Source organism: Rhipicephalus microplus, chromosome X, assembly GCF_043290135.1.
Source record: "Rhipicephalus microplus isolate Deutch F79 chromosome X, USDA_Rmic, whole genome shotgun sequence".
Classification (NCBI taxonomy): domain Eukaryota; kingdom Metazoa; phylum Arthropoda; class Arachnida; order Ixodida; family Ixodidae; genus Rhipicephalus; species Rhipicephalus microplus.
Window position 1 is genome coordinate 358,079,252 of NC_134710.1, and position 24,017 is coordinate 358,103,268.

Sequence of the window (24,017 nt, forward strand, 5' to 3'; positions counted from 1 at the left end):
GTCCATGCTATAATATACGCTCACCGACATTCTGCGCTCGCATTGTGCAACGGATCTTGCTGTTGGCATCAATGGAGAAACGCGGGTACTCAGACGAAATGCTATCTGCAGAGCTCAGTCTAAGCTGTTGAGTCATGTTTACTCCCAGGAATGCGCGACATTGGGATTGTAAAGCTTCAGACGGCACTCATCCGCAGCTTCTAATCGAGGGTTATTACGTCGACGCAGTTTCGTTTATGAAATTGGGGCAGAATTCACAAAACCTCTCGTTAGCAAATGCGTTTTTCATTGGTGAGCCGGCTTCGTTAATTATATCTCGAACATAATGGTCGACTAAAACATTCTTATAGAATAAATTTTTCATCATATCACGTTTCTGTGAATACGGCCCCCATGCTGTGCGACTGGTTGCTAAATAAATAAAAAGACGACTCGGGTTTTAGCATTGATTTCCGTGTATAACCACACGGACGCACATGCAAATGCAGACACACAAACACTCAAACACACACGCAGACACACACGCACGCACATACTACACCTGTTGCTTAGCCTGCTTATTTTGCTGAGCTCTGCGTGCAATGGAGCCCGAACTAGACTATCAGACCCTCCATTTACGTTAGTACTAACCTTGAAAACTGTACTCTCGCAAGACTGCATACCGAATCATCTGGGGCCGAAGTCGCAATGATTTTTCTGTCTTATTTTCGTAAAGGCTTTTTTAGCATTGTTCAACCAATTTAAACCAATTTAGAACAATTTCGACAGTTATAGGGGCAGTGTACGGAATGTCTGATTTTATTTTTGTCGAAGCGACTTAAACGAATGGCGTTTTTTTCTGAATACAGGTTTGCCTGATTTTGAAATAGAAGAACAAATGCAAAGTAACATCAAAAGGTGCTGTTTAAAAGTTATTCATGCACAGAAAAAAATATTGGCCGTGGTTCAATTCTGTCTAGACCTGTTTCACAAAAAAAGCTGTGCTCTAAAGAAGTAAGGATATTTTCTTTTAGAAGTACTGATGTTATATGCGTTATAGCTACTGTCATCCACTTTTCTTGTTGTGGCTACAAAAAAAAATCGAGATAGTGAAAGAGGAAAGAGGTGCTCAGGTTTGGAATAAGTAGTAGCAATATTACAATTTTGGAACTACAAGTGCGATTTACCCGTATAAAGCTCTTAAATATAATAGTACAATGCCATTTACAAAGTGTAGGAATACAATGGTTGACTTGACATGAGCATCGACGGGATCGACAGCATAATATTGCTATCGTGATCCAACATAATTTCACAAAAGCTTTTTTTACCTCATTATTTCGAATGTACACGTACGCAATTTATGGACCATGTGCTTAGTTGCAGGTTGCGGGAATCAAAGCACCCACAAGATAACCGAGGTGTTTTCTATTTGCGCGTAAAGGTCCTGTTGTCTATTATCCATCGACTCTCATTTCTGAGCAGAAGGAAAAATAAATAAAAAATAGCTTTGCCTATCTGCGACATTGACAAGTTCAGTTGCAATGACCCTTCTTTTTTGCTTCCTCGTTTTATTCTGTATTTCTGCAGTCAATGTCCAGCTGCGAGTTGTGTCAGTGCTGTCTACCGCTTTTTTTTCTTCCTTCTTTCTTCTCTTTTTTTTGCTTGCACGACTTCTAATGACATATTCCCTGAGGAAGCGTCCTATTACGTCTGGTCTTTTATGGCATTCTTTTCCATCTTTAAGCTATTTTGTAGAGCTAATAAATGTTTGTTTATGTTGCTGCTTCGACTCCTTCCAGTTTTCCTAAAAGCATTATTATTCTCATGAAAACTGGCTAGTGTTTATCCGAGAGTTATCGTCCACGAACGGTGGAGAAAATAACTGTTTTACGATAGACACAACGTGTCTGTCGGATTCATTTGGTTGCCTTTGACATAGTAACAAACACCTAAAAAGCCCCACTCTTTCAGTAAAGAATAGTAGAAATACCAGGTATTGTAGACATTGCCCGCTGACAGTCAGTTATCTTCGGATCCTTAAGATCACCTGGTGTCAATAAACCCAGCTGAACACCAGTGCAATCTACGCTATTGCTCCTTGACTTATGCAACGCTTTTCTTTACTGATCACTCGAACTCCCACGTTTGTGTTCTTTTAGTGCACTGTTCCGTTATACCCGGGGTCTCAAACTTACATCAGCTACTGGGCCGCAGTCAGAAAACTGGGCCCCGCAAAGGGCCGGCCAAAGGCCGCATCCGGGACAGTAAAGAGGGGTCTGAAGAGAGTGAACGAAATGGCAGCCAACATTGTCGCTTGGCAGCCAAGATATGTGTCATTTCTGAATTGTATTTGGCATCATAATTCAAGAGCTTATTGATGATGTCTACATTGTTTAAAATTTGGACGCCGATTCGGAAGAATAGAGATTTTGTTCTGCGGTTATTTTCCAAGACAAGGTGACCGCATGGGGGGCCCGATAAAATTTTTTTTTGCTTAAGGCCAGTAAAGTTGGTGCAGCTTACCCGAAGAGAGAGTTAATAATGGTGATAGGTGAGAAAACAATGCGAGCACCATTTAGCAATGCCACAAAGAGTCACAAATTTGTTAAAAAATATCGAACGAAGACTTTCATGCAGGCTACGGGCCTCTGGCGAAAGGTTGGTGGGCTGTGGGCCACGTGTTAGAGACTCCTGACCGAGCGGGTCAGCGCCTTTATTTTGCTCTGCGCGTTACAGGACACGCTGAAATCAAGTTCTTGGTCTCGCTGGCTTGCGCAAAGGGAAAGGTGTGGCCACTCTCTTTAGTCGTCAAAGGGGTGCCTTATTTATCCTACGTCCACCTCGGTGGATCAGTTGCTATAGGGTGCTCGGCTGCTGACCCAAAAGTTGCGGGTTTCATCCCAGTTATGGCGGTCGCACTTCGACGGAGTCGAAATGGTAGAGGCCCGAGTGCTGTGCGACGTCGGTGCGTGTTAAAGAACATCAGTTGATAAAAATTTTCGGAGCCCTGCACTATGGCGTCTCTCATAATCATATCGTGGTTACGGGACGTAAAAACCCAGATATCAATATATTATTGTTTGTCCCATACCCTAACTCAGGCTGCCCTGTCCCGTTAATTTTTTTTTCAAGCCCATACGAGTCCTTGAGGATGATGGCAGCCGACTGCCTCTGATGCTGCATTCCAACATTTGTTTGCTTTCCGCCTCTACGCTACGGAAAGACGGAAACCTATGCAGGTCATTGCGAGAAGGCCATCGTCGTTTTATCATTATTTTAACGTTCAATGCGAAGCTCGTTTTTTTTTTTTGGACTCGACCAACTACAGTTGCAGGGGTGAAGACACTGCGTTAAATTTCCCCCCGCCCTCTTCAAAGTTGCAACGTTCGACGAAAGTGCTCATTATATGTCTAATACGGATGCATTATCAAGAGCAAGCATATGCATGGGCAGGGTTGTTAGTGCTGGAGTGAAGATTCATTGCAGTGTTTACCCCCCCCCCCCCCCCTTCCAAACAGGCACTATTCAATGGAACCTGAAACTGTGGTGTCCTTAATGAAGCTTGAGGAGAAGCGATGTATAGGGAACGCGCAGTGAGAAATGATAAAGAGTATGATAGGCGCAACGTTCTACTGAAGTGCTCATTAGAGGCTCAAAGACGGGTGTATTCAACAAAACTTCTTGCTGGGCGAGTTGCTGATGTATGACGTATGACCTATGTTTCAGCGCAGAGTAGGAAAGTAAAGAACTCGGAAAAGAGAAGAAAAAAAAATACAGTACACAGGGCAAACACAGTGCACAGAGTAGGTGCTTAACCTTATGCATGCGTTTAGCTTGTGTGCTGTTTTTTTTCTCTGCTTTCCGAGTTCTTTTGTTTCCTAATTTGCGCAAAAATATGTCACATCTTACATCACCAACTCGCCTATAGAAAGAAGTTTTGTTGAATAAATCCGTCTTTGGCCTCTAATGAGCATTTCAGTAGAACGTTGCGCCTATCATACTCTTTTATCATTACTCACTGCGCGTTCCCTATACATAGCTTCTCCTCAAGCTTCATTATCAAAACCAGAGCTTTGGTTCCACTCATTAGTGTACTTTCAAAAGGCTTTATTCACTTTTCGCACCTCTATTCGAAACAGGTTTTCCCTTATACACCTTTAATTTACTCAGTTTTATTCTTTTGTGCTATATAATGTGATTAGCCAAGGGGTCAGTGCATACTTCGCCTGAATTCGTCAACGTTTCGAAGGATTGTACCAGCATTCAAGGGCTATTATCATTTTCGCACACTTTAGATACAGTTTTTCTTTTCACCCGTACAGGGTAGCAAAGTGAACTTCATCTGCTTAATCTCCTTTTTTTATTTCACTCTCTTTTCTTTTTGTTAAAAATAAACTCAACGCAGCTGAACGGGAGAACGAACAGACCAGTATATGTACCTGCTGTCAATTCTTGGGCCTAATTTTTTTCAGGTCTGTCGCACCTCGTTGGTCAGACACAGTTCACTATTCGTACTTTTTGCGCTGTACTCTGGTGAAAACTCACGCGAGAATTACGTACGTTATTTTAAAGATATATGCATACTTATTTAAATATTCCTACCTACTTTCACCACCCCGTTCGATCCAGGAACTCCTCATGAGAAAACTTAACGCTGAAGCTCGCACTACTATTTCAATTTCTGTTCACATCCTGTGATTCAGCCCTTCCTCACCTAAAACATTTCTCGAAGACATCGCCTCCGATACCGACAGCGTACGTTGAAACACAACAAGATAGGGCGTTTGCGTGCATTTATTTAGCTGTTTTTTCTTCTTTTTCGCGATGAGTAGAAGGAAGTGCAGCGGGTGAGCTTAAAGTATGAACCGTGGGGCCAGATGAATCCGAACCAACTAATGTATGAAGAGCTCCGTCAAGTTTGGCTAACATAGGCGGCACGGCTTAACTGGCATCAGCACGCGACTGTAATCAAATTTCCCATCTAAAGAGCTTATATAGTAATAATGCGACATGCTGTAATTTTCTTTAATTACCTTCCCGCGTTTCGTTTTCAAGCACTTCTTGAAAGCAATTTCCGGACATTAAAAGGGGAGCATTGACAAAATACGGTCTTCCATTCATATTTATATTTATGCATACCCGATAAAATAGCACTAAACGACAAGTAATAAAGTAGAAGACTACACGTATGCAGCTTGGTCTAGTCTTCTACTTAATACTTTGTTGGCCTAGCGCTGTGTTCACAACATTAGATTACCAACACGCCCGACGTTCGGTTCTTTGTTCGTATTATCATGTGCGCTCCTAAACAGTTGAGGAATTTGCGACATGTTCTGGCGCAGGTGCCACTCGCGGATGTTGAAAATAAAGGTGGTTCCCTAGGTTATACAGGTCGGTCTTGCTCTAGTCAGTTCATACAAAGTCAACGCTTACAAAATATGGTGACAGCTTTTGCCCACTTTCATAATTCCTCAAAAGAGAAGAGGTAGAAACGGCAGGCTCTCCTGCAAGGCCCGAATTCGGAAAAACAACTTCTGTTAATCGTAAGACGATTGTTAGCCAATCACGATGCCGGATGGGGGATTGGCAAGCCCACGTGACCAACGGCACAGGCCACTTAGGGACTGAAAGCTTTCTGAATTTGGCACCAGAATCCCTGAAAGCGTCTACGTACGAAATGACTCATGAATGTTCATAAATGTATAGTGTTACCGGTACTTGTTCATAAAAAAATGAGAACATTTTACGACAAGTGGGCATGCAATCTTTATAAGCGACTAAGGAAAGAGCAACAAGCAACAAAAACCAGTATGCATTTTCTTTAAGTTGAGGCGACAACAGTATTCTTGGGGGTGCTATGGATATACACTCATAAAACGCCATAGTATGTTCCGTAGCAGCCCGAAAGCGTACTACAGCAGAGAGCAGACATAATGCAACAGGGTACATGGCTTTACACACCATATAGTCCCAGCGTGGCATGTATGTGACGTTGACGTCAACCACACATTTATGACCCTTTATGGTCAAATCGGAACAAATACGAGTCTCTGGTCAGGAGCACCTCTTTGTCGTTCCTTTTTAGTTTTTTTTAGTTCTTCTCTTCTGTTTGAGACGGCGTTATCAAAAAAGGTGGTTGGCGACCGGAGTACGCGAATAACGGGCCATAAGGATGCAGTGAGGGGCCCTTGGCTGGGCTCAGCGGAAGGAAGGCATTTAGGACGACCGGCCTTAGCGTTGCTCGTGGACCTCTAATTGCGGTGAGATTTGTCTAGTGTAATGAGGTCTGCATCTTTGTAGCACCGAAAGAAGAAGACGAAGAAAAAAAAATGGTGAAAGGACGGCTTCGGATGAAGCACTTATCGCTAGTTTTGTTTCAGTCAGCGTTAACGTTTTCTCTTGGCTCTCACCACCGTTTACCTGCTCCGCGTGCGGCAATCATGTGACGGGTGCGAGGTGAGCAAACGAATACGCGGGCATGCGAGCATGAGCTGCTGGATTGCAAGCTTGAGATAAGATAAGGTGAAAGATAGACAGGTGCAGGGAATGTTCTGATCGACGGCTATGCATGCGTGCGGCTTAGTTGTATTAGCCTCTAAGCATAATATCATACTATTTAACGTTGTAAGTCGATGAATCTACGTTGTCAATGGTCGAATCATTATGCTGAGAGTACGTCCCTATACGATAGAGTTCTAATAAATTGCATCATTTAAGAAAGACGCACCCTAAGCACTGCGCTAGTATCGAATGCCAGATACGTTGTTCGACACTTACTTCGCATGCGCTTGCTCCTGAAAGCTATGGTGGAATGCGAGCCGATGCTTACTGCCATGACTTAGAAATTACAGACTTACAACATAGCTAATGACCTCTTGCCATCCACTTTGAACACATGGCTAATAACAGGCTATAGCTTCTTCACAACACCCGTTACGTTTGGCGCACTTAGACGCTGCTATTACTTGTATGCCTATGCCCGCATTTAAGCTATAGTCCCACTCTTCTTGGAAGGAAGTTATCGCGGAAGGGACCAGCGTGTAGAAAGAGATGCCGATGTGGACACTCATCTCACCACTTATGCAGGGCTAAAATATAGTACAGAAGTTGATTGATATATGTGTTTTAACGTCCCAAAACCACCATATGATTATGAGAGACGCCGTAGTGGAGGGCTCCCAAAATTTCGACCACCTGGGGTTCTTTAACGTGCACCCAAATCGGAGCACAGGGGCCTACAACATATCGCCTCCATCGGAAATGCAACCGCCGCAGCCGGGATTTGATCCCGCGATCTGCGGGTCTATTGTACAGAAGTCATCAGTCACTTTTCCCCGGCGTGAGGCGCAAATCGAGTGTGACCAAATTGTAGGTTTTCGCGTTCTTCATTTCGGAACATAATATTAAACAGCGCGAGAAAAAAAAACAACTCCAGCACGAAAAGAATATGCGTCTATACTAACCTACCAAGCTCACCACTTTCTTCAACTCTATTTTAAAGACTGAATGGTGTTGACACAAACACTGTGTGTACGCTCGTATTTAAGCGTAATCTCACATTTCTTGGACTTTATTTTGCAAGTGATAAATGACACTTTGAATGCGAAGGTGTATGTGCCAGCCGTGCACATCTTCACGGACAATGCTGAAATGAGTCCCGCTGCCAAAATACCGTGGATGTAGGAAAATGCTATCTGTATTACCTTACATACATACTACACAAGCCAAGATATCTCCAATCGCGATTCATCTCAACCCATAAACCCACGTAACCTTATGCAACGTTCCTGCGGCTGCTGCTGCTGTGCGTAGCAGCAGCCCACAGAAAAAAAGGTTACAGAGACGCTGTATGTTGATATCTTTAACGCCAACGTCTGCGTTAAACATGTCAAAAACTTGACCTAATTCAGCTTGTACGATCACGCGCAACACGCGGGTCACTGGCCTCACCGAAATCAAAACATTAAACCAAGCAGAAACGCTGTGTACAAGCTCTACGTGGAGCGACGCCATGAAGACTAGGGCGGCGTTTTATCAAGCAAAGAATGAAAGGCAGTGAGTACAAAAAAAAAAAAACTACGCGACTACATCTTACTGCAATAAAAGATTCAGCTGGTGTGACAGGGACTCATACTTGTTGAATATCAGCCCCAAATAAATATGCCCCTAGTGTCATGTACGGAATGCATAAACCATTGATTCTATTGCATATAACACCAATTTCTATTGAAAGGTTGCCGACTTTAGAATGAAATCTTAGGTTAAACTACGGGCTTATGCTTGTTAATGTGATGAATTCCTTAATTTCACAGAATTCAAGAAATTCCTACCTTAAGCTTTGCTTTTACTAGTTGAACGCGATAGTTGAACGCATCATGCCCCTAATGCGTATTGAGTACAAAGTTGACCAGAAAAAAGCAGGTTACTGTCTGGAATCGTGGGGTGTGACGTACAACAGTTATCTAAAAACTCTTGAGCGACTTCAAAAGCGTACACTGAAAATCATAAGCCAAGGTGAATCAGTAAGTAATATTTTCCAATCACAACGCATTCTCTCAGTTCCGATGTTGCGTGACTACAAAATTGCTGTTTCAGTAAATAACATAATTAATAGAAATTCACCTTTGCCTGCTGATCTTTTTTCAATTCCTAAACGCAATACGCGACATGCTTCGAATGGTAATTTCAATCTGCCCAAATGTTTTAATGTTTATGGAGAAAGACTGATACAGTTTAGTGGAACAAAAATATGGAACACGGTCCCCCTAGAGATTAAAACGGCACGTAATTTCAGCATGGCATGTAAATCATTTTTTCTGTGGAGTCAAGACATGTAAGCATGTGTGTGTGATTCGATTTTCATTGTATTTTTTTAATAAGTGCCTATGTATAGAAACTAGCTGCAAGCTAATAAGTATGCATATCTGCAAGAAAAAATGTATTACTGTGTTATCTGTATCACATGATTGTTTTTTTTATGTTGTTACCTCAGAGCTGACCTGTACACTTTTTTATGTTGCACATTGTATTGGACCGTCCACTAGCCACTTTAGGCTATCGGTCCAAATAATCCCTGTAATTGCATATATCTATTTATGAAAATAAAGCTTCATTGATTGATTGATTGATTGATTGAAAGCACGCGAATTACAGAGACGCGTGTGTTCTCACAGGACCCCGGACATCATTGAGCAGCGACAACAATGGCGAAGCCGCAGACCAGCACAGCAGCCCGCAAGACAGCGCGCGAGGGTCCGGACACCGCGAGGGCCTGGTACCTGGGCGTCTTCTGCACCGCGTACGCATTCTTCGGCTGGGTGGGCCTCAGCTCCACACCCGTCCTCTACGTGGGACTCATCACGCATTCGGGGGCCTCCAGAGAGGCTGCGTCACACCCCTTCACAGCCATGATGTGCGCATACTTCACTGGGAGTGAGTGCATTCCTACAAGTCTGTTGGTTCTAGCTTAGTAAACATCCAGATGAAATCGACAACATTATGCGCACTGACTGAGAAGGAGCAAAATAGCTGTTCTCTCTCTTTGTCTCTTTATATATATATATGCAATGAAGGAAACTATGCGAAATGAAGCAAGATGTCTTGTTCAAAAGACTATTGTCAAACTCGACAACATCTAATTCAGCTAAATTAAATTATCCTCTGTGTCTCAATATTTTCGAATATGACAATGTCTTAACGTCAACGCATAGGAAATTATACGGCTACATTGACCATAAAACCGCAGAAACACTTCAGATATGACTAGAAATATGCGCAATGTAGACGACGTACAAAAAGAGAGACACAAACACAGGGCGTGATTTAAATGCGCATGAGCAGTACACTAAACGGCCCGAAGCGTTTTCTGTACTAACGCTGTCTTTGAGATATAGTGTTACCATGTCAGCGGGGTTAGCGTAGTCTACATAAAACCTGGCGGTGGTTGTGGACGGTTCCACTTCTTTTGCAGCAAATGAATGGGTTAGTATTGCGATGCACTTAAGCTTCGCCTTCAAGTGTTCAACGCGGTATACCGATATCTTGTTCCTAGTACGTACTTCAACCACACAGTGCATACTTGTTTACTGTAGGACGTTACTGCAGAAGTTTAAACTGTGGATAAGTACAGTGTAATCGACAAAGTTAAAGTGACTTGTGTTAGTGAAGCTTTCGCATATGGCTGCATGCATTCTGACTAATGGGGAGCATTCTTTAAAACCACGAGCAATTATGCGCGTGAAATGCTTTCGAACTTGATATGCACCCACTCTTTGATCTTAAGGGAATACGGGCTGTAACGTGTGTGCCTTTTGCAATGGGTGGTTGGCTTAAAACCCCGAAGTCATAATAGCAATCGCATGTTCTGACGGCTGACGGCAATGTACGCTTCTATACAACGTAACATTGCTGCAAGTATACATTATGTATTGTGAATCTTGTATACAAGATGCATATGTCTATAAAGCACAAGTTATGCTTACTGCATTTCCAAGTGGACGCGTGGCTGCGTAGCAGGACACCTGCTTGCCAGGCAAGCGACTCCGGTCCAATCCTCACTCCCAACTGGAAGTTTCATTATTTGTATAATTTCAACTTTCTTGATTTTTCGGTCATGGACAAGAATATGATTTTTGGCTCACAACCAACGACGCCAACGCCGGAATTTCTGCGAAGCAAGCTCTTTAACGCTACCGCCTTAAAGTGGCTTAGCTTGCCCAGAGGTATAGCTTCGACGACCGAGTATTACGGATGACTTAGCGTAACTTTTTTACATCTCTTTTAACTTCGAACGTCTATATACCTATATAGAAGATTGTATACCTATATAGAAGATTGCAAGATCAAAAATTTTGCATTTGATGCGTAAATCATATTTATTTACTCTTATTGTGTGGAGGAGCTTTATTCGCCCGAAGCTGAGTAGCTGCGGTGACTCGCGCTACGGGAAGGGGACGTTAATCGTGGCCGGTGTGACTGTGTGCGGCTGAAACATCAGCAAGGCTTCTGCGTCAGCGTATACATAGTACGAACCCACTACAATCGTTACTAAAAAAACCGCCAGGCCTGTGCGGAACGCGCAACACAGTCACAGCGAAAGCTGGAAGAGCGGCCTGTCCGGGCCCTTTTTAAACACTATTTGGGCAACTGCTACAAACACACTTGCAGGATACCCACTACGCCATTAACCATCATAATTTTTGTGTAGCAAGCAGGCATTCACTATCCTTCGTCATTCTTCGGAGAAGCGTGGTACCCGCTACACACACTTGAAAAAAAAATATTTGTCCAATTTTTTATGCTGTGATTGACGAAGATGAAGAATTATGTTTGAAGCTTTGGAGTATTGGACAAACTTCTCGTTACGCAATTCGCATTGTGCGACCCCTGAGTTTTCCTTTGCTGTTATAAAACGATTTAATACTTATACTAACGCGATTACTTTCCCGGCATCAAACCTGCCTATGTGAAGTTTGCAAGGAAGATTTAAGCAGTGGCGTTGCTCAGTGGTAGGCCACTGGGCTGGCCGGCATGCAGGGAACCAGGGTTCGAATCCCAGCGGCACCTTGGTGTCGATAGTGGTTAGGGACACCGGCGGCGGCGGGCAACTACGGCGCACGTGACCTCTGTTGTAGTCAGCTTTTGCTGTAAAAGACTGTAGTAATGCTGCATGCGGGGAGAAAGGCGAGCATTATCAATCTTTTTTTTTATTTCACTTTTCTTGACTCAGTCACCACCCGCTAGATAACGCAAACGTCACGGCTTGCGCACGTAAGCGCTAACGCGCTAAACTAAAACACGCCGTTCGCGATGAACGTTTGCCGCTCGGTAACGCTATTTTGTTAACCACCGCTATCACGCTAACGCTATGCTATAATTATCTTACGCGTGGTACGCGTAAGAGAAGGCGAAGTGTACGCGTTCACGTCTGAGCGGGCGAGCGGACGTGTGTTTTTTTCTGACGTCAGGCATAACTCATTCTGCTATAGGTGAAAAGATAAGTAAGCGCACGCCATACGTTGTGACAGGTGTACACAATGGCATATGGCACGCCAAGCCTATATTGCAAGAGCCATTTTGAACACCTTCATCACGAAAGGGTAAATTGCGATCTTGCCAAGAGGTCATCGTTAAAGCGTAAGTGTGGCTATTACACCTTTATATATAAGCGTAGCTCTATTTCACTCCCGTACGCGTGGCCAGGGGCATGAGGTCAGGCCGACTCATGGCTATTCTATATGGAACTCGCTAAGAGCACACGTGGGTGGGGCAAGAACGTTTAACAGGCCTGTTTACACCAACGCTCATTGCGCACTCAGGAAAAAAAAAGGAAAGGCGTGAGTTCGAACGTTTTTTTTTTTTGTGTGTGTGAGAGAGAAAGAGAGAGATCGCCTACCAGGCCGTTGCCGAGACCATTCTTCACAAAGGCCGCTGCATGTACAATCGGTGTCGCTGCATTAGTTGATCGCGCACCACATGTCCCGTGGAATTTCCCCTGACAGGACTAAAGTTTGCCGGGCGCACTTCATGGTGCGTTCTTCCGTTTACGCCACACGGGTGCCGTAAGCACCGCACGCCTTGGCCAAGTAGCAAAAACAAGGTGATCGCGGGCATTTCCATACGAAACGGAGGGTCACCCTTAACCTTGAACCACCAATGGCGAGTCTCGCTGGCCACGTTTGCCCGGTTGCAAGCGACCGAACGACGTCCGAGCCGTAATTCACCTTGTCGAATTATCACACTTCGCACAGCCCTCCGTGGCCTACCGGCAGCACTCGCGCATCGCCAGTGGCCGTGTGGAAATGAAATACAGAGGAAAGTGTTACTTATTTTTCCTCGAAAATGGCAGAGGGAAACGCAAGGAGCCCACTGCTCGGTCTGTTCTGGAAGCCCGACTGCCTAAATTAAAAGAAGAAGCAAGAAAGAAAGAGAAAGTACGCCTGCGAGGCGTTCTGCACCGAAAGCGAGAGTAAAGTCTGACAGATCGAGACGGTATACTTATCAGCCCCGTCGTGGTGGTCTAATGGCTAAGGTATTCAGATGCTGACCCGCAGTTCGCGGGATCTAATCCCGGCTGCGGCGGCTGCATTTTCGATGGAAGCGAAAATGCTGTAGGCCCGTGCGCTCAGATTTGGGTGCACGGTAAAGAACCCCAGGTGGTCGATTTTCCGGAGCCCTCCACTACAGCGTCTCTAATATATATATGGTGGTTTTGGGACGTTAAACCCCACATATCTATCATCGACCGGTATTCTTATCGTTGTCCACGTTCAGCCCTGCTGACCGATAATTGGCGCGCACTTGACATACAGTTTGAGTCGGCGGCATAGAAACACGAGTTTCGTCTTTGCGCTGCATACTTGATGGTTGAACCGCCGATGTTGTACGTACAAGTGGTTGTCAAGTCGGACGACACAGACCGGTTCATTGCTACCTTCGGGTTTGCGATAAAGACCAGAAGCGAAGTAGCTTGTGCGCCTGAGTGGACCAGGTATAGCATATATCGTTTAAACTGGGCCCAGACATGCATTTAATGGTTCATCATGGCTTCGGGTAGCCCACTTCATGTTATGGAGTATTATTCACACTTGCATCGTGCGCGGAACTGAGAGGTGGATCACCTTCCCGAAAGAAAAAACAACAACAAAAAAAAAACGTCAGAGATGTTTCGCGATCACGCGCCTGTTGTGAAGGCCTTGCTTTATTATTGACCTGCAACTCATGCAACGAGGCTGTTGCTCATCTACGGGCACGCTAAGCTGACAAGTTTATCTTATCAGACATTGACTAATTGACGCGATCGCATTAGAGAACTGGTGTCACAGAAACTGTCGCGTCGGCATCAGCAGCGTTATTCGTGAGCCAAAGGTCTCAATGGTCATCAGTTAGGAATAAAGACAAGAGTTCGAGCCGAAATCGAGCCCAGGAAATCTGCGGGGCATTCATGGGAGCCATGCCAGAGCTTGAAGCTGCTATGGAAAAAGACCACGCGGGCGTCGTGCAGGTGAGGAGTCGTTTAAGAGACACATTTAGTTGGGCGTAAGTAACGAGCCCACGTACGCAGCACTGCCATGGGAGAGAATCGCGCATGCGCAGTACGTAACGTATCGATTCCAGAGATACCTAATTCCAGAGATACCTAATTCCAGAGATACCTAAGAGGCACCTAATTTCTGCAACCCGGTCGGGAGCGCCGTGCTCCCGACCGGGTTGCAGAAATTAGGTGCCTTTTCTCATCTTCTAACCACTACCACCACCACGCCCGAAAAAAAAAAAAAACGCGGCGTGTGTAAACGTGACAAGGCGAAGCGTACACGGCGTAACGCTCTCGTGATATCTCGATTGTGACAGGAACCAGATAGCAAAACGGCAGCGGTGGTGTCGAACGCAGAGAGCAACAAAGTCGGCCCAAGTCGAGCATATTTTACTTTGAGGGACGAAGTTGCGCTGCTACCGCATGGGAGCGGTAAAAAGCACCGAAAAGCTGCTTTATTTCATGAATAAACGTCTAGTTGAACCAAATGTATTTAGGTACGGTCAATACGGTAAACTAAAGGTGTCATTGAGCTCTTCGCATGCAGCGTACGCAAAGTATTGTGCCACGTACATAGGCTCATTACGTACGCCCAACTAAAAGTGTCTAATATACGTAGTATTGCACGGCGAAAGCGTAAAATTGTGCAATGCATTTTCCCACGCGAATTGCGTAACGATAGCACAGGTTAAAGCTGCTTCGCCCATTTCAAGGGGCTCATTTGTGACTCAGCATCACAATCAGCAGTCACAGCATGTGTGCAGCTACACCATAGTTGTACGTATCGTCTTAAAGACGTGCAGTGGGTACGTCACTACCTCTCGGAAGTTGTGAGTTATGGCTTAGTAGGCACTTCACACCTTTCGTTTCAATAGGTTCCCAAGGAGAAGTTACGATGGCAAATGTCATGTGCATAGGCATTCCGTGGCATGGCTGAACTGTGTGTCCCCCGAGATGTGAAGCACGGCTAGCAAAAGAGAACATAACGCGAACGGGGCCCAAAATGCGTTCGAAGCTTGAGCGTGAACCAAATGCTTCTTTTTTTCTTTTTGCGTGTCGTTCGTATAGTACATCAGTGACAAGGATGTAGCAGTAAATGTGAAATGGCCGTTCTCGAAGACTAATCCTTGGCGGTATGAAATCAATTACAAGATTTAGGTTATGCACAAATTTATTGTGCATTTGCAACAATCTGGGCGGGATTTTGGTTCAGCCAAGTTGGTTTATGTTAGGCGAGACACCTTCACAATGCTTTTATTTTGCAATTGTTCGTCGCCGTTGATCGCTTACATTCGTTTTCGCTAATGATATGACTAGCATCAAGATCAGCTGAGATCTTTTTGTTAGGTATGATTCTGACGTGTACGACACCTTCATAAATAAACATGGGCCACCATCTTAAAGAACCGTGAGCTGTCGATGACCTTGAATATGCATACTAAGCAGGGCCTTGAATATGCATACTAATTACTCCGAGACCGATTCCGACAACTCCAACGAGGAAAAAATAATTGTATTTGCCTAAGCTATGACATGAAAATGAACCAATCACTGATTTTTTTTGGACACCTCGATTGTTCATTAACCTTCATTGCACTATGCGCTGTCGCTTTCAACTTTCTGCGTGTACATCCTGAGTGACGCCCCGCCGCGGTGGTCTAGTGGCTAAGGTACTCGGCTGCTGACCCGCAGGTCGTGGGTTCGATTCCTGGCTGCGGCGGCTGCATTTCCGATGGAGGCGGAAATGTTGTAGGCCAGAGTGCTCAGATTTGGTCACACGTTGAAGAACCCCAGGTGGTCGAAATTTCCGGAACCCTCCACCACGGCGTCTCTCATAATCATATGGTGGTTTTGGGACGTTAAACCCCGCAAATCAATCAAATCCTGAGTGACCTTCCACCGCTTTTATTGTATCACGAAATACGAGTGCCATCATTGGTCAGTTCGCACGTGCACGCACACTTGGTTTTGTGAGCACGTCTTCAAGACAATAATTACTCATGAATGATATGTGGGTTTAACGTTCGAAAACCACCATATGATTATGAGAGACGCCGTGGGGGAGGGATCCGGAAATTTACACCACCTCGGGTTCTTTAACGTGCAGCCCCCCCCCCCCCCCCCGCCCTCCAAATCTGAGCACGCGGGCCTACAGCATTTTCGCCTCCATCGAAAATGCAGCCGGGATTCGATCTCGCAACCTGCGGGTCAGCCGCCGAGTACCTTTTAGCCACTAGACCACCACGGCGGGGCTATTATGTGTGAATCAACGCAGCGTTATTTAAATGAACACAAAGGGAAACATTGAGTTCGTTTATATTGACAAATTATACTTTGAGAACGCTAATGTCGTGAATTTATTATACATAAGTTCAAAGTTTCATTTTTAAGTTTCACGCCGAAATCTTTGTGCTTGACATCATATGTTACAAAACGTATTTATCGTATTTGAGCGTCATCGGCACAACAATATATTCTAGAAATTGTAATGCTATGTCTAAGGCCCCCTCAGAGGACACTTCACTTCATTCTTATTGATTGGGAACTGCTAGACTTCAGCAGGTGCCGTCAAAATTAGTGACGTCACAGCAAATGATGCGAAAACATGAAGGTGGCATCGCCACTGACGTTTTTTTTTCCGCGTCTTCTCACCGCAAGCTTCGCGGTTTTGGTACCGTGAAAGAGCAATTTATCAATACAGTAAAAATTGTTTTTTTCTCACTCTTTACTGTCTCTTTAAGCACTAATCGGTGGTCATCGGCACTCTTGGATTATTGACAGCGTGCGTTCAACGGGAACACGCTGGTTTCGAAAATGTGTTTTACAAATTACAAGATGGTTTGACAGCTATAGTCCGATAGTTGGGGAATCCAGCGGATAAGCTAATAGCTATATCACAAGTTGGTGTAAATTGTTTGACACAAAGAAACCTGGATATTTTTTTTTTGCTCGACGAGCATATATCGGCAGTGGTAAATCTAGAGGGTGGCACAAAAGGCCGTGACCCCCCCCCCCCCCCCCCCCCCAACCCCGGAAGGGTCTTTTGTTTTCTTTTTTTTGTTTTTCGCTGTGGCATGCAGACACAAAATATTACTGGACCACACCTGCCTGCCCAGCCCTTACTTCAAATCATAAGGGTGCCCCATCACTACCAAAATATTTCTGCCTACGGCCCTGCATTATGAATAGACATTTATTGTAAAATTTAAATTTTAAATGTCACCATTTGCTCGATTCGAAAAGTGAACCTTGCCCAGTGGCCTTTTTCATTTTGTCCTCGACATGCCGAAAGTTTTCCTTTTCTTTCTCTCTGAATCTTATCTCAGTCTTGATTCCCAATAAAGACGCTATCTGGCAGCTTCGGATGGTGACGCAACATTGCACGCACATATTTGTATGACAACCGCGTCGTACACGTGTGACAGCGACGCAATAAGCTCATGCTTGTGGGAGCTTCTCCGTGTTTGCGCAATCGGCTGCGCAGAGTGCCAAAAATCGGCGTCAGATATCTCGGGGCACGTGCTCCGGACGAGGATTCCGCAATATCGCAATTCCGCAAGTGGCTGTTTTGTAAACCTGTCGGTTGACATTATGAGATAAAGCCTTATAGCGAGTGATAGAGAGACAGAAGAAGGCAGGATATGAAGCCTAGAATGTCATTGATTGTGTGATGATTAACGCGGAGTGCGTGCTATTGACTACGTCATGCGTGAGGTAAATACGTAACGAGGAACATGAAAATGAGGAAGATAACAGTATCATTTCCAGAAAGAAGTACGTTCTACCTGTCACGCGTTCAACACAAGGCTCATCGTTTTCAAAAAAAGAAAAGTGGCACTTGCATCCGAAGGTGAAGCGTCGAAACTCATTTTCCTAAAAGTGAGACCCACTGGGACTCCTGAGCCATCCTTAGATTGCGTTGCATGAAGAAGTGTCAGGCAATGATAAGTTTCACATTTAAGTTATTTTCCTCTACAGCGCGGAATGAAACCCAGACGCGAGAGAACCAGAGAATGCCAACACACTCTCTTAGATGCAAGGCTTGTGCTAAGCAGCCTTTCATGTGACAGAGTCCGTGTGCTTAGAATGACAGGGAGCTGAGGTACTTGGTAGGTAATTATGTTAAAGAGATGATTGATATGTGGGGTTTAACGTCCCAAAACGACCACATGATTATGAAAGACGCCGTAATGGAGGGCTCCGGAAATTTCGACCACCGGGGGTTCTTTAACGTGCACTCGAATCTGAACACACAGGCCTACAACATTTCCGCCTCCATCGGAAATGCAGCCACCGCAGCCGGGATTCGAACGCGCGACCTGTGGGTCAGCAGCAGAGTACCTTAGCCACTAGACCACTGCGGCGGGGCATGTTAAAGAGACAAGGCGCGCAAACATAGACAGGATACAGGTGTGAAGACGTCCTGAATGCGGTCTAATCGAAACTTGATACTTACAAAAAGCACGACATAGCCCCCGATTGCAAAAAAAAGAACAAATAGCAATTAAGGAAGCCAAGGAAGCAGTACTGTTCAACTAAAAGAACACAGAAAAGAGATCAGTGTAAAAGAAATGAAGCTTACAGAGAGCTGAGCTAATTGGAAGACCTTCATTTTAAAAGGACAGAGATAAAACTGAACACCTCAAAAGCCGACTCCACAAAAGAAACAGATTTTGTAGTGTCTAGACTTCTCCATCATGTGGGCACGTTTGGACACCCTGTCTTTTTTATAACAAGAGTACGTTTACATTGCGTTCCATCGTTGTGTACGTGTTACTTTCCTCTTTACTTTCTTTTACGGTGAATACTGATAACAATATATGGGGTCTTACACCCCAAAGCCACGATATGGTTATGAGGGACGCCGGAATTGACGATCCCGGTAATTTCGACCATTTGGTTTAACTTGCAATGGTACCGCAGAGTACACGGACCTCCACCATTTCGCCTCCACTGACATGCGACCACTGCCGTCGGAATCAAACCCGCGACCGTTGGCTGAGCAGTGAGTTTGCACCGTAACCGCTGATCCACCATGACGGATGCTGTTTGCAGTGCTTGTTGTACCCTATGTGGATGCTATTAATCAAGCTGAGACGGGGCACCGGTCTTACGAAACGGATCTGAAGCACGAAAGCTAGCACATTTCGAAAATGAATGAGCGTTGAAGGATTTCATTAATGAAGAAACATCCGTGGGCCACTTTTGTGAGTTTTCCTGCTGGACCATTGCCCCTTCTGACCGCCTCGAGCTTGCTTCATGGCCTGTATCACAATGCACTGCAATGAAGAGCCTATTCGCGCAACTGTCGGATTTTTCCCAGAAAGCATTGCCGTTGTTAAAAAAATTATTGGCGAGCACTATAAAACGACTATTGGTACAGCGCAGCCGGTTTTCTCAATTAAGGCGCCGAAGGCTGCCAACGGATCGAGAAACCGGTGCACGCTCTGTGAATATACAAGCATCAGAAGGACTCCACCTCGACGAGAGCCCTCTCCCTCTGTTTGCTCGCGAGCACATCTGATGCAACACGTTGCAACGCCAGCCGTGAATCAGTAACGTTTGGCAATACCATGCGGTGTTGTGCAACAAAAACAGATTAGGCAGCTCGAGCTCGGGCCTCACACAGGGATGGCGACGCGGCTGCAGCACCGGGCATCCTCTTCAAGCCAATAAATATTCGAGGAAGCAGTAAAGAGTCCCCAAGTTACACCAAAGCTAGCAAATAATCTCTGTTGGAGGGGCTCTTTTACAACAGATGGTTCAACAGCTGTGGTAAGGCCGTTTGCGCTACAGACAAAAGCGTACATCGCAGCTGCAATGGCCTCGTGACCTGTATACCTAGACTGCTGAAATTGAAGTTATTTCTGCCGACATACAGAAGCGCTTGATCCCACGTCAGACAGGTGACACCCAAGTGATGTAGGTACAATAGAAAAAAGAAAGAAAGAAAGAAAGAGAGAAAGAAAGAAAGAAAGAAAGAAAGAAAGGAAGAAAGAAAGAAAGAAAGAAAGAAAGAAAGTTCCCACAACTCAGAACGAAAGTGATAATTGTTTCAGCCTGAAAGTATAACTACAGAAAGTATAAACCCGTCGATGGCACAGCCGAAAGATGGCGGAATGGGGGGTGGGGCTGTGATGCGTTTAGATGGGTGCCGCCAAAGCGATCAACCAAAGTGTCAAACTACCGGCAGTTTTCCTAATCTACAAGCGAAGTTGAGATATCAAGTCACATTTCAAGACCTACGTGGGAAATGTAAAATAACGAAATTATGAAATGGACTTAAACTGAATTCAAGAGGTCTAGGAACCCGCCATAGTAGTCTAGTTATGACGGTGCTCGACTACGGACCCGAAGGTCATGGGTTTGAAACCTGGCCTCGGTGGCCACATTTTCGATGGAGGCGAAAATTCTTCAGACCCGCGTACTTAAATACAGGTTCATGTTAAACAAACCCAGGTTGTTGAAATTTCCGGAGCTCTCCACTATGGCGTCTCTCAATCATATCGAGGTTTTGATACGTTGAAGCTCAATAATGATTACTAGAAAGGCACTTGTGTACGATGAGTGTCACAGCCCCGTAAAGCGTATTACGTGTTTGGTGTAAGGGGGATATATTTTTGCTGGAGAGATTAAACGTGAGTGCATTAACGGTAACAGCTGAAAGTACCACCCTTTAGCTCGTTCTGTACCTAAAATCTCGCAGGTGTTCTTTACGGTGGGCTGGCCCACTGGTTCAACGAACAGAAGCTGCTGCTCGGGGCCGCCGCCATCATTTCGTCGTCGCTCTTCGCGAGCTACTTCATCGTCGACGTCACAGTACTGACGGTTGTTCTAGGCGTACTTCACGGTAAGAATCTCGCGTATAGTATATAACACACACACACACACACACACACACACACACACACACACACACACACACACACACACACACACACACACACACACACACACACACACACACACACACACACACACACACACACACACACACACACACACACACACACACACACACACACACACACACACACACACACACACACACACACACACACACACACACACACACACACACACACACACACACACACACACACACACACACACACACACACACACACACACACACACACACACACACACACACACACACACACACACACACACACACACACACACACACACACACACACACACACACACACACACACACACACACACACACACACACACACACACACACACACACACACACACACACACACACACACACACACACACACACACACACACACACACACACACACACACACACACACACACACACACACACACACACACACACACACACACACACACACACACACACACACACACACACACACACACATATATATATGCACGCACACACACGCACGCACGACAGACAGACAGACAGACAGACAGACAGACAGATAGATAGATAGATAGATAGATAGATAGATAGATAGATAGATAGATAGATAGATAGATAGATAGATAATGTTCAAAGTATCTGAAGCTCGCTAATAAATGCTTCGTTTTTAAAAACTAAATGTGCTTGCGCTAAACCATTGGTAGAAAGGCCCAATGCCGGCCACTTGTGATATTCGTATGGCCAGCAGGCCCGTGGCACAGCGTGGAGTCTTCTTTTTTGTCTTTATGTCCTCTCACTGTAAGTCCCCCAACACGGCTTTTCAGCAAGCAGAAGCCTCCACTCCATTGGCAAACGGTAAGATATCTCACGCTTCGTGAATATGGGCGGCAGTTTTGGACTCACTGCTCCCCACTGCGCACGCAGGTCTGGGAGTGGCCTCAGTCGGTGTGGTGGTGGGCGCCCTGCTGTCGCAGTACTTCGTCAAGTACCGGGCCACGGCGTTCGCGCTCATGTCGGTCACGCTGAGCCTGACGGGCGTCGTGTTCCCACCCGTGGCGGCCTACTTCGTCGCCGAGTACGGCTTCTCCGCGTCGCTGCTGCTGCTGGGTGCCCTGTCGCTGCACCTATTCCTCTGCAGCCTGCCCTTGGGCCCACAGCCGTGGCAGAAAGAGCCGCCCCCGCGGCCTCCACCGCCTCCCGCCACGGTGACCGCACACAAGACTCCCGCGGTACGCAAACATTGTCACGTTGCCGATCTCTGGCCACGTGCCAATCGAATCGCGGTGTCGGCGCACAATCTCACTCGTTTCGCGCTGGGAGGTGACGGGGGCACGATGTACAACACTCACTAATGTAAGAAAGTTGTTATGTAAACACGAGTCCTCTACTCCTTCAAGTCTGCAAGGTTATCCAAGGTGCCCCAGCGACCTTTAGCCAGAGTTGAAACGTCTGTTGACGCAGTCTATGACGACGGGACCCTAATGCATGTTGGCGACTATTGCCTAGAACAAGTCACGGTATTTTTTTTTGTTCTTTTTAATCACCTCATTGTCATGCCTAACCATCCATCCAGCTATTGAATAAACAAAGCTAGACAACAAATTATATAGAGCAAGTTGTAGATAGGCTTACAAAACATCTGATTACAAAGTTTCTGAGTATTTATTGAAGGGCCCCTAAACCACCTCTGGAAACACGAAGAACAAGCGCGTTATCTTTTACAACAATTTCCCATCTTCGCGGCACAATTCGTGACGCCAGCTGTTAATTCACGTGACGTCAAGACTAAATAAGTTTTAATTAGTCGACATACTAGAGATATCTTTTGTGAATCGTCGCTTACCCTGCTTTGCCATGCAGTCGCACGCCCGTTCTGCCTTGTCTAACATGACTATTACGTGCGATAAACTGATTTCACTTCGTTTTCGGCGTTTTCAAGTGAGCAAGGGAAGATAGCAGCGTGTAGTAGAAAATCTCGATATCCCGAATGGCTCAACACTTACGACTGACATTCCAGTTAATCTGTTTTCGAAGGAATAAGTGGTGCCCCGCCGTTGTGGTCTAGTGGCTAAGGTACTCGGCTGCTGACCCGCAGGTCGCGGATTCGAATCCCGGCTGCGGCGGCTGCATTTCCAATGAAGGCGGAAATGTTGTAGGCCCGTGTGCTCAGATTTGGGTGCACGTTAAAGATCCTCGGTGGTCAAAATTCCCGGAGCCCTCCACTACGGCGTCTCTCATAATCGTATGGTGGTTTTGGGACGTTAAACCACACATATCAATCAATCAAAGAATAAGTGGTGAGGAGGCGATAGCGCCTTTATAAAAAAAGGAGTGAAGGCAAGAAAGAAACAGCTGTATCGCTTATGAACTCGGGGTGGTTTAGGGGCTGTTTAGGTATGATTGTTTTTTTGCGTAATATCACAAAACCTCAAAATTAAAAAAACAAAGAAACAAAAACGTGATGTGCTCGCTTGCGCGCCTAAAACGTCATAATTGCAGTGCTCCTAAATGTTTCGGGAACATTAAACTTCCCTAGTGACGGCTCATGACAGCGATAAGCAGGCACAGTTGTTATCGCTTGTTCTGCCACTGGCAAAACGTGTGTCATAACAGGTACCACAATCGTCGCTGCCCCGTCTATAGTCGTGCTATAGTAGTTCGCACACGGGACCTTAGAAAGCACTGCAATCATGGTCCGCAAAAGGGGCTTTAGGCACGCACACTCGCACAAGTGGGCTTGCCGTGTGTTATTATTCTTTTTTTTTTTTGTATTTCGCGGACTCTTCTAGGAAGCAAACTTTGATACATCACACACGTATAGTTAAAAACTGCTTAATTTGGTATTTTTCAAGCTAATTTACAGCTTTGTTGGTGAAACTTTTTGCGCAGTTTTGTTGTTTCGAAAATTTATTGAAATGAGAAAACATAAAATTAGACAGAAAACAATAAATTGTCCGACCTATTCCATGCGATAGTCAACATGCAATTATCCGCATCATCATAGAATGTATCAGCATATCTTTTAACTCTAGCTAGAGATAGTTAAGGCACCTTGAGCAGCATGCTTTTTCATAACGCAGAATTTTGTATAAAAATGTTATC

The 24,017-nt window shown here is 45.2% G+C and overlaps 1 protein-coding gene across 5 annotated transcripts in view; it reads left to right on the plus strand.

The window, feature by feature from the left end:
- The window catches only part of LOC119161978 (monocarboxylate transporter 13), a 56,834-nt gene that overhangs the window by 19,168 nt on the left and 13,649 nt on the right, over positions 1 to 24,017 (plus strand). For all 5 annotated transcript variants that reach the window (XR_012887470.1, XR_012887469.1, XM_075879862.1 and 2 more), the window contains 3 exons: positions 9,156 to 9,414; positions 20,721 to 20,864; positions 21,840 to 22,144. Coding sequence is in view for 3 of the 5 variants with exons in the window: in XM_075879862.1 (XP_075735977.1) it covers positions 9,186 to 9,414; positions 20,721 to 20,864; positions 21,840 to 22,144 (678 nt within the window). In the remaining 2 variants the exon portion in view is untranslated. The remainder of the gene's footprint in view (positions 1 to 9,155; positions 9,415 to 20,720; positions 20,865 to 21,839; positions 22,145 to 24,017) is intronic.